Genomic DNA, 11,233 nt, shown 5'->3' on the forward strand with positions numbered 1-11,233 from the left:
TGGTTATTAATACTCATGTATTTGACAGAAATTTCAATCGTGGAAATTATTTAATTATATGATTTTTTTATTATTTTTTTTACAGAAAAGGTAGCATATTAACTTTAATTGTGTAATTTAAAAAAAGATTCTGGCATAATTAAAAAAAATAAATACTGAAACACAACACGAGCATGCTGTTTTTATAACTGTGCATCGGCAGTAGAAAGCTTCATGTCCGAAGACTTGTATTTTATTTTGAAAGAAGAAACTCGTCGGCGGAAGTCGCTTTGCTTTACGCTCCAGGGCTTCAATCTTGTGCTGCCCGAGCAGCTGTATGTTTCTACTTGAATGGCTAATAATATTAACGAAGCTTAGCGTTGAATGTCCGTCGCCTGACCCGAGAGGATGTCGGGCAGCTAGTCTGATCACGAAGGTAATGCCGAGTGTCTTTTGTAAAAGTTAGCCTGACATGGCTAACAGCTAAAACAGTTTCCGATGTCGTAATAAACATTAACAGGATTTTTATAGTCACAAGTAGCTGGAATATGTGGGAAGGTTTGATGATACCTGATGACGCTACAGGAGCTTTATGAATATATATATATATAAAAAAAAGCTTTTCTCGAATTTTCACGAAGCGATTCTTATGACGGTGAAACCCCAAAAACCTAAAGGTTCAGTATTATTTATGATTACAGCCTACAGCCACCGAGCTGGGCTTCTTCTATGTCCTCCCATACCCATTCAAATATCTGGTGGTTTACAGTTTTTACTGTGAAGTATGCCCCAGGAAAGGATAAATTGCCTGCAGGTGTGATGAGAAAGAAAGTGAAGTCATCTCTATCAGCCCTTCTGCTCCTTTTGTTTAAATCTGTTCACTCCACTTCAAGTTCTCTATCTCCTTGTTCCTCAAATATCTTCAGGGGATTGATGCTGTCCATTCCTGTCCCGCCAAGCGTCAGCATGGATGAAGAGACCCTTGAGGCAGCCATCGCTGCCTATGGTGCCCAGTTGCAGCAGGTGGAGACGGCCCTGTCGGCGGCCCTGGACCCCACCCAGCAATCAGACCTGCTTCAACTAAAAGAAGACCTTCGCCAGCTGATTGAGCTCACCGAGGCCAGCCTGGTGTCTGTCAAAAAAAGTCAACTGCTGGCCAGCCTGGAGGACATGATCGGGGAGCAGGTAAACACCTCGGAGGCAGCGGCTGATACGAACAGTGCGAACGGCGGCCTGCACTCTGAATTTGCCACTTTTTACAATGAAGTCGGGGAGTCCTCAGGCAGTAGTTCTGACACCAGGGACAGGGACGGTGGGGCGGGGGACTGTGAAGAAGAGGACGAAGATGAGGAGGAAGAAGAAGATGCTCTCAGTGGTACCAAAGTAAGAGCACCCTACAGGACAAGGTGGGGGACACTGGAATACCACAATGCCATGGTGGTGGGGGCCGAACCAGCAGATGGAGAGGAGGCACAAGTAAGAGTGTTCTACATCTACCCCACCCAGAAGTCTATGAAACCTTGTCCCTTCTACCTGGAGGACAAATGTCGCTTTGAGGATAATTGCAGGTAAAATATCACTTTTCTATCTGCAGCAGGTTGTCTCATTAATTTAGCTTTCATAACTCTGCATAAATAGCTAATTGAAAGTGTCACCCACTTTATACTGACGATAACTAGATCACAAGTGCTGTGAAATGTTGTTTCACCGCAGTGATGTGCTCATTCTGAGTGTTGTTGTCCCTTGGTCTTTTTTAATGGTGTTTGATGTGTTTCATCCTGATACAAACACTTGTATCACTTGATTATTTACTGTACGATCCACTTTGTTCTCAGTTCTGTCTACACAGAATTTCTAAAGTATTTCTCTTAATTATTGAAGGTTTTCACATGGTGAGATTGTGTACGTGTCGGAGCTCAGAGAGTTTGTGGAGTGTGACCTCAGTAATCTAGAAGAAGGTTCGTCCTGCTTGACTCGACACGAGGACGGCATCTGGTACCCAGCCAAAATCACAGGTACTCCGTGAGCAATATGTACAATATGCATTATACGTCACAGTAAATTCTGTCAGACTGTTTGTGTGACTGCTCATCATCAAGAAAGCCCCATTTCCTAAAACTGGTATGAAAATCATCTGAATACAACTGCACAATGTAGCATAAAAATACCGTGTTTTGTTGACTTGAATGTTTTCTCTCTGTAGAAATTGACAGTGGTTTCTACACTGTGAAATTTGACTCACTGCTGATGAAAGATGTTGCGGTCGAGGCCGACTGCATTATCCCGCCTTTGAGAGAAGACGACCCGCTCTCCTCTGACTCTGACCCGGACGACGCGGAAGATGGAGAAGCTTTGGGATATGCTAAAGGTGTGTTGAAAGTTTTCACAAAACGGCATGCAGCAAACATTTTAATTCCACCTTGCCAGTAAAATTGTTGTTTTCTACTTTCTCTATCTTTACAATACAACTGACTCTTTTGACTTTCATTTCTACTTGTTATACGACAGTTCTAGACTCTGCTGTGGAATCTGCAGTAACATTAAGCAGTGCTACGTTTGGTGGCTGGGAGGCACATACCAGAGGCATCGGATCCAAGCTCATGCTCAAAATGGGCTACGAATATGGGAAAGGTGAGTGTAAATACATTTTAGGTTCTGAAGTCACAGCATCATCTGCTGATCAAATCACAAAACAATATGATCAATAAAACAAATATATAATAAAAACAAAGAAATTCTGTTTATGTAACAAGGTTGGTGCCAATAGTTAACAAGAGATTTGGGGGGCAACAATGGTCCTTTTAAAAATGATGTACAGTGAACCCTCACTATAACGCGGTTCACCTTTCACGGTCTCGCTGCTTCACGGATTTGCATCGTGCATTGTGTTCTGCATTCTGATTGGCTGAACAGTCTCTCCGCTTCTTCTCTACCTGTTTGTCAATAACGTTGCGGTTTAATATGTACACGTACGTAAAACAGCTTGCCAAATTTAAGTTTGCAAATTCTCTTGCAATTTCAAGTTTCTCTAAAACCCATAATGTCGACAAAACGTTCTGCACCGACAAAGGCACTTGCGGCAGTGAAATGCACGTGAGTCACTATTTGTCCTACTGTACTTTGTATTTTTTTTCATAATCATTTTTCATTTTCTCCCGTTCTAATCCAATGACTCGGGTCGCAGTGGGGCGGTGCTGATCTCAGCAATTTGAAGCCTTCAGTTCGTATTGATGATTAAAATTATTATTTTACAGTACAGTAGTTATTTGTAAAAAAAAAAAAAAAAAAAAAACATTTATACAGTACTTTTATTTGTTAAACAAATGCTTGGGCCTGTAAAAAGGTTTTGTTCTTTGGTTTCAATGTATTATGGAGTATTTCATTGTATAATAATTGTAAAAAAATAAAGGTTACTACTTCATGGATTTCGCCTATCACGGGTTCTATTTGGAACGTAACCCCCGCGAAAAATGAGGGTTCACTGTATAACAAATCAAATGCAAGTATAACCTAACTGTAGCTTTAAAATGTGAGTTTAAATATAGCTTCATTGTGTTGCAAAGGGTGTCCAATTTTTGCACTTTTCTTTTACAATGCTCTGTTAAATACATAGCTGAATGTTTTATACATGATACAGCTTCAAATCTTAAACACTTCTGGGTGCATGGTTGTGGCAAGGATCAAAACAGAACACTCACAGATCAATAATCTTCTGTTCATTTTGAGAAGAAAAAAACAAATTCATTTCAGACAGTGATGATGTCTTTTGTTTTTCCCCCACAATAAATAGAAGATTATTGATCTGTGCGTGCCGGTGTTCTGTCTGTTTTCTGCAACCATGTGACCATAACAAATCGCTTTCACGGTCCTCTAAAATATTCATATTATGTGAATTATTTAGTGGTGCATTTAAACCAAAACAAATCATACCACCTGCAGGAAAAGAAACATTCTATGTGATTAAATACAGAGATAATGAATTAAAGCAAAACTATAGATGTACCTCATACTGATGCGACAGCACAGAGGCTGGAACAAAATCTTTAGAATACTTAGTTAGATTGAGTAATGTGTGTAATGTGTAGGCACTTTCACTGCACTTTGTTATCAGGGTAGCTGTCACTCTGATTATGTAAAAAAAAAAAAAAAAATCTCAATTACATACAACATTTTTTTGAATGACTCAGCAAAAGTGCAACTAGATAATAAAGTAAGTATGTTTCTTTTGTCTCCTCAGGCTTAGGAAAGATGCAGGAGGGTCGAGTAGAACCGGTGATGGCGGTGGTCTTGCCCAAAGGAAAGTCTCTGGACCAGTGTGCCGAGTTAACCCAGCGACGCACCAAGAGCAGAGTCACCAAAGACGGCACACAAACGGGCCGTCCAAAGCGCCGCAGGAAGCCTCGGGTCGCCACCGGAGGGCGCCACAACGTCTTTGACTTTCTGAACAACCAGCTCGGAGGCAGGAGCGCCGATCCTGCTGAGGGGGGTGCTGCTGCGCCGTCGGGAGCGACCGGGGTGGAGGCCTACAGGGGAGGGAAAAGCACGAAGAGGAGTCTGAATGTGAAGCTGTTCCAGGCTGCAGAGAGGGTGTCCCAGACTGAGAGGGAGATCCAGAAACTGAGTGAATCACTCAGCAGACTAACTGGCAGGTGAGTACTGAGCTCAGGATACATTCTTCATTTATTGTACATTTCTTTGTGTTTAATTGGGCTCCTGTGAATGCTGGGAACTAATCGTAAATGAACAGACGTGTCATTAATAAGCAGTTAATTGCAGTAGAACCTCAGCTCCACGTATCCCCGTAGATCCTCAGCAGCTGCGTTCGCCTCCACCATGAATAACATGAGCAACCATTGCATAACTTGTCCATAGATGCACTGCTTCCACATCTATAATCTATTATGAAATATCAGCACTAGTTGCTGTGATGTTTTTGTCAAGTAATTAATTTGAATTCACAAAGAAGGACTGTGGGAGTTGTGTGAAAATGTAAATAAGGTGCGAAGATTTTGATGTTAGGCGCTCGTTTCCGTGGCCAGCTCACTCTGAGAGGCGCAGCTCAAACCAACTCGACTCGTCATCTCTCCACACATCCTAATCGAGTTTGTTGTTTGTGTGTGCTTAGGGACGCTTCCAGAGTGATGCAGCTGGAAGAGAAGCTGTCAGCGGCCCGCCGGCTGCTGGCCCAGCAGAAAGCCCAGGAGCTGTCCATCCAGAGAGAGCACAGGAAGGCTGACACACACAAGAAGATGACTGAGTTCTAAGCTCACTTCTCACAAAGACTTGCAGGATGAAGGGAAGCACTGCTTGTCTGAAATGAACTTTTGTTCCCTGCCTGTTGTCAGTTATTTGCTGCACTGTATGTTTTTAGCATTATTTGTGAACAGCCGAAGGGATCTGCTGCTTCTCATTTTAATTTCAAAGGACTGAACACTTTATTTGCTCAGTATGGATGGCTGTTTGGTTTCAAACCGTACAGCTCACAATAATGTTAAAAATGGATTTTTATTTGTAATAAACTTTTCTGTTTCTGCATATTCTTCCTTTACCAGAACTAAAACTCTTGTTTTGAGGACCTACTGTGTATTTTCTCCTCTTTTTAAAACCAGACACATTCACACAACTAAGCTCCAGTGTAAAAGAAATGTTTCTTTTTGCTTTCTTTGTTATGCTTTTCCGAGAGAAGTACTTCTGGCCGGCGGCTGCTCCAGTGGTTAGTGCAGTAGACTGTTGACTGATTTTTACAATTACATCCTGAGGAGTTGGAAGACCTTTGCACAGGTTTGAAGTTACGCCCCTGCCTCTTATGGCGCACACACAGCATCTTTGAAGCTACGACCGTAACCTTTCTGCTAAATAATGAATTTGAGGAGCAGCTTGTCTGCTCGTAAATCTGACACTGATTGTCTGTAGGCAGGTCCGCCGGTGACTGCATCTACCTCACTGTCTTTCAAACTCAAAAGGTTGAAATCGTGATGTTTGGCAGCTGCAGATTAGATCTTCATTCTGTTAAGTCTTCCTTTCCTGAGAAATGTCTAATCAGAATATGACATGAAATAACAACAGTGCAAGATTAAGATCTGAAAATACACGCTCGACTTTTTAAATGACTACTTTCCAAAAGAATCAGGTGAGCCAAAATAAGTTTAGTGTGAGCCTGAGTCCATGAAAGCATGAAAAACTGCAAGACAAACTGGTGACAGTCAGCAAGTCACAGCAATCATGTTGTCCCTTGAGGGGAAGAGATGGTAAAAAAAAAAAAAGCTCATGCTAAAGCAATAATAGCAGCAATGAGATACAGTGTAAGCCAGCCATGAAGTGTGTGGATGGACTCTGCTAGAGCAAAGAGCAGCCACACATGCAGAAATCATGAAGCTTCGTCTCAGTGCCCTGAAGGAAGCCCCGCTCTGTTCCGTTGAGTGGCAGCACTTTTATTAGAGGGCTCGCACTGAATTCGCTGACCATCGGGGAGAAATGGCAAAAAATGCACTATGTGTGTTGATTTAATGGGATCCCTCGAGGGTCTGTGCTTCGCGCTTCACCCCATCTGTGAGCCTCAGGTCTCCATGTGTAGCGCCACCCAGCCAAAGGGAGATTCACCACCACGGCCGTCTCGTGTATAGATTCAGACTGCCCTATTAGAGGAGTTTTCGCAGCTAATCGGCACTTATCAGAGCCAGGATTGTGTGATTAAGGAGGTGTCATGGAAGAATTGATTGAGGCCACCTTGACAGACGTTTTACTTGGGAATTAAGCTGTTCACCTGAGGGCTCCAAGGCTACAGTGGCTTGTGTCTGAATGAGTAGAGGAGGCTGAGCCTTCTAATGTTTCGCATGTTTAATGTTTGAAAGTGTTTTACAACCACCATAACTGAATATTAGTTCATGTGGATATTTAAAATGCACAGTCACATACTGTGCAGTAAATAAAGACACAATAGATGTGGATTTCATTGTTGCATGGGCAGGTTTAGTGTCACAAATGTTAAAAGATTTGTTGTTTTTTTATTGAATTTTGGCAAAAAAAAACAAATCTTTAAAAATCAACTTACAGTCAATATAAACTGGCAAATTCAATATAATCAAGCCAAACAAATAAACAAGACCTTAGTCGAAAGACATGGTTCATATTTTATATATATAAAAAAAATGTGATAAGATCCTTAATTCAGTAGATACAGTTTTGAGTCTTCTTGGGTAAGTCTGTTCAAGTGTTCCACACTTTGATTTCAACAGTTTATCCCTGGCACGTCCTTTGAAGCTTCATCAGGTTGGACCAGAGTAATTTGTAAACAACTTGTGTATCTTTACATCTATCTGCAGATGTTCTGTGGGGTTTGAGTTTAGGCTTTGGGCCAGTTAATGAGAGGCAGAGACTTGTCTTGAAACTAGTCCAGCATCATCTTGGCTGTTTGCTCTGGGTCATGGTCATGCTGAAAAGACAACTGCCCCCTCAGTCATAGGTCGTTGCAATATGGAGCAGGTTTTCTTGAAAGATCACTCTCTATTTGGTTGCATTTATTCTTCCCCAAACATTGATCTGTCTCCCTGTCCCTTAGAATTTCCCCCACAGCATGATACTGCCACCACCATGCTTCACTGTAGGGATGGTATTAGGCTTGTGATGAGCAGTGCCTGGTGTTCAGCAGACCTGATGCGTGGAGTTCTGCCCAAAGAGTTAAATTTTTGTCTCATCAGAACAGATGATGTTTTTCCTCATGCTCTCTGAGTCCTTTGAATGCTGTTTGACAGACTCCAAGCTGTCTGTCATGCGCCTTTTATTCAGAGTGGCTTCTCTCTGCCTGTTCTACTGTAAACATCTGATTGATGGAGTGCTTGCTGCCATCAATTTGGCGTGTTCTCCCGACTCCACAGAAGACTTCTAAAGCTCTGTTAGAGTGACTGTTGGGTCCCTTGTCAACCTCTCTGACCAAGAAACTGCAGGCTTTGTAATTCAGTTTGACAAGAGAGCCGAGGAAGGAAAGAGTCCTGGTGGTTGGAAACCTTTTCCATTATAATCCTGATTTTTGAAGCTTTTGTGCTGCTGGGAACACTCAAAGATAAAAAACAAAACAAAAAACAACAACAAAAAACTATTTCTGACAAAAAGAAAGGCATAAAAAAAGCTATTGACAACCAAAATAATCTGCCCATCTGCTAAAAAAAACATAAAAATCAAGCCAAACTGAAATAAAACAACACCTCCGGTGAAAAGACAGAAAGGTTTTGGCAAAACAGCAGTACTAGTTAGATACTGATGATGTGACAGAAGTCTGGCTTTTTTTTTACGATTGCTCAAAGGAGTCTTAAAATTCATGTGGAGCTGTTATCAGAGAACCAAATTAGCAACGTCAAACCTGCAAAAGTGTGGGTTTATTAGCATTTAACTGGATTACAACCAAGTCTTATTACAGAGAACCTCATACAAGGAGTCATTTTCAAATAGAAATGTCTCACTGTCTCAGATTTATAATGTATGAATTCAGATATTGATGATTTTAGATGAGAACATACCAGTTATTGGAAAAACATCCTTGATCTGTTTGTGCACTAAGAAAAAGAACCAAGAACTAAGCCAAATGTAGTGTGGGGTACTGTAAGCCAAATAAATAATTGATGCCAAAACCTGTCGTTGAGCATGACATTGAAATGTCCCTTTGCTGAAAACTGTTCATGAAATCAAAACTACTTTTGTGGAGATATTGGCTTCAGTTATTTAGCAAGCTTATGACCAATCAAACAGTCAGTCATGGAATCAAAGTGTGGAAAGAGTGCAAACATTGTAGATCACACCGAACAGAGCAGAACAAAATAAGAACAGTAACAATGCAGGGACACATACTTACAATGACACTTATGTTTATGCATCTTGAAGGGGTTTCGCTTTCTGCAATCACATCTGAGTACTGTCAGATAGTCATATGAAAGTTGAGTGCACCAGTATTCAAACAGGATTATTTAAACTTTTTAATAAGCAAGCAAGTAACTATGTTTTGGATTCAAAAATAAATATAACCCAAAACATACCTTCTTGTTGATGACAAGCTCCACCAGGCCAACCTGACCAGCTGAGCTCTATTGTAGTCTGCCTAATAGGCAGAGTATTTTCGGGGGGAGGAAGCCGGTGCACACGAAAGAAAAGGGCAGAGCTGAGTACTCGGATGCAGGGCGGTTATTGCACTACACCCTGATCACAATGACAACTGAACTATATTTGGATCTTGAGTTGGGAATGTTTTGTAAAGACAACATTTTATATTTGAGCATGAAAGGTACTCCAGTACTCAAATATAAAATGTTTTTTGTGTGTCTACACATTACCCTAAAAAGACCAAAATATCTTTGAAATGTGTAGAAACAGTGTATAGAAAGGATTTTGATATTTTCAGATCGAGTTGTAGCCTCAGTGATAAGTGGACATAAATCAGAATGGAGTCAGTTTTCTACCAATGTGACTTTTATCTAAGCTCACAGAATAGATTGATCAGATCATCATAATTTGCTCAGCGTTCCTCTCCTAACAGACATTGGAAAAGTGATAACAGAGCTCTGCCAAGGGCTACAGGCCCAACATCTGCCATGGCGGATCCTACAGCTGGGCTCTGACCTGCAGCCCCAACTCCAGCAGACCCTGCGGCTTCAATGTTTATGTCTTTTCTGTCTGTTTTGCCCATTGCATTCAGCTTTTTTTTTGCTTGTAGAGGTTAGAAGGAGCATGGATGCACTTTTTCATACCCACTCATTCACTTTTTCATTTTAGCTATATATATATATATATATATATATATATGTCTATTTAAGCCAGTCAAACTTATAGATAAGAGTAAATATCTACAACTGAATAGGTTAAAAGCACTCGCTCACACACCTGCCTCCTCACTTGATCTCAGATTGAAACTCTTACATGTGTTTCTTGTTCACGTTATATCAGAGTTGAAAAAATGTCCAGGTGTACAGTTATTAATGAAGTGGTTTAAAGGCTCAGTTTTCTAGTTATCTTATGATTGTACTTTCCTAGCGGGCACAGGATGTTCTCTGGTTTTGAATCTTGGATGCAGCTGCTGTTCTCTTGAAATGTTGGCTTCACATGCTGTTTTTCAGATTGTGAGTTTTACTGTAGATGAAAATGACTCGATGTTCCCAAAGAGACATTAAAAGCAGACCTCATACATTGTACATACAGAATTTTTTTTTAATCTTACATACACACTGTATATGCTTTATAACATTAAGTTAGTTGAATACGTGAACATGAAAATATCCGTGAGTGAAATAAACGAGCATTAAAATACATATGTGTGAGGCCCAAAATCAATGGTGGCTTGCTCAGCCCCTCATATACAGTTGCCTCAGAAAGTATTCCGATATCTTCATTTTTTGCAGACTTTACTGTGGTGTAGATTTAATTTCAAATAGATAAAATGGACATTTAACCATTCATTTAACAGCACATTATAAAAAAGGGGATCTAGTATTGTCTTGGCTGTCTTCACTGTGCATTTGGTTGCATTCATCCATCTCCCGGCATGAATCTATCTCCATGTCCCTGCTTGGAAGTTCCTTCATAGCATGATACTGCCACCACTGTGCTTCACTGTTGGGATGGTATTAGCCAAGTGATTAACAGTGAGTGGCTTGCAGTTCATCCCAAAGAGTTACCTTTTTGTCCCCTAACAGCAGATGCTCTGAGTGTCCTTTGAATGCTGTTTGACAAACTCCCAGCGGGCTGTGATGTGCCTTTTTCTCAGAGTGGCTTCCATCTGCCTCCTCTACAGTAAATAGAGTGCTCCTGCCATCAGTCCAGCAGGTTCTCCCATCAGTGCAAAGGAATTGGGAAGCTCTGTTATAGTGACTGTTGGGTCCCTTATCAATTCCCTGACCAAGGATCTACATGCTTAAAAACTCAGTTTGGCCAGAGAGCCAAAGGAGGGAAGAGTCCTGGTGGTTGCAAACTTCTTCCATTTCAAAATGATTGAGGCCACCAAGCTCCTGGGAACATTCAAAGCTTTAGAAATGGTTTTATACCCTGACCTGTTCCTCACCTCAGTTTTATTTTGGACGTCTACAGAGAGTTCTTTGGACTTCATGGCATGGTCTTGACATGAAGTGTGAAGGGTGGGACCCCAGAGGAGTGTGTCTTTCTAAACATATGTTCAATGAAACCAGTTTGCCTCCTGTAAGGTTTTAGACACGTATCAAGAATTATTCAAATCAACAGGATGTCTTGGACCACAATCGGGAGCACCGCGGCAAGG

The 11,233-nt window shown here is 41.2% G+C and overlaps 1 protein-coding gene across 2 annotated transcripts; it reads left to right on the forward strand.

The window, feature by feature from the left end:
• Nucleotides 1–262: 262 nt before the first annotated feature.
• zgpat (zinc finger, CCCH-type with G patch domain) lies at nt 263–5,519 on the forward strand. 2 transcript variants are annotated; one of them, XM_069693940.1, is made up of 7 exons: nt 263–415; nt 906–1,547; nt 1,861–1,994; nt 2,183–2,347; nt 2,488–2,610; nt 4,217–4,628; nt 5,105–5,519. In XM_069693940.1, exons 2-7 carry the CDS (start codon nt 913–915, stop codon nt 5,241–5,243), a joined length of 1,608 nt encoding a protein of 535 aa, XP_069550041.1. In that variant the 5' UTR covers nt 263–415; nt 906–912; the 3' UTR covers nt 5,244–5,519. The 2 variants fall into 2 exon arrangements, with proteins under 2 accessions (XP_069550041.1, XP_069550042.1); XM_069693941.1 differs by lacking the exon at nt 263–415 and adding an exon at nt 464–656.
• The last annotated feature ends 5,714 nt before the right edge of the window (nt 5,520–11,233 follow it).

This window comes from Brachyistius frenatus, unplaced genomic scaffold (genome assembly GCF_029030835.1).
Source record: "Brachyistius frenatus isolate BFR_SWC_R1_liver_20210118 unplaced genomic scaffold, ASM2903083v1 Contig_16, whole genome shotgun sequence".
Lineage (NCBI taxonomy): Eukaryota > Metazoa > Chordata > Actinopteri > Embiotocidae > Brachyistius > Brachyistius frenatus.

Excerpts from the sequence above, each read along its gene's own strand:
- zgpat (XM_069693940.1), top strand. The coding sequence starts at position 913 with ATGCTGTCCATTCCTGTCCCGCCAAGCGTCAGCATGGATGAAGAGACC. Across the intron at positions 1,548-1,860 it reads CGCTTTGAGGATAATTGCAG|GTTTTCACATGGTGAGATTG; the intron begins GTAAAATATCAC and ends TAATTATTGAAG. Across the intron at positions 2,611-4,216 it reads GGGCTACGAATATGGGAAAG|GCTTAGGAAAGATGCAGGAG; the intron begins GTGAGTGTAAAT and ends TTGTCTCCTCAG.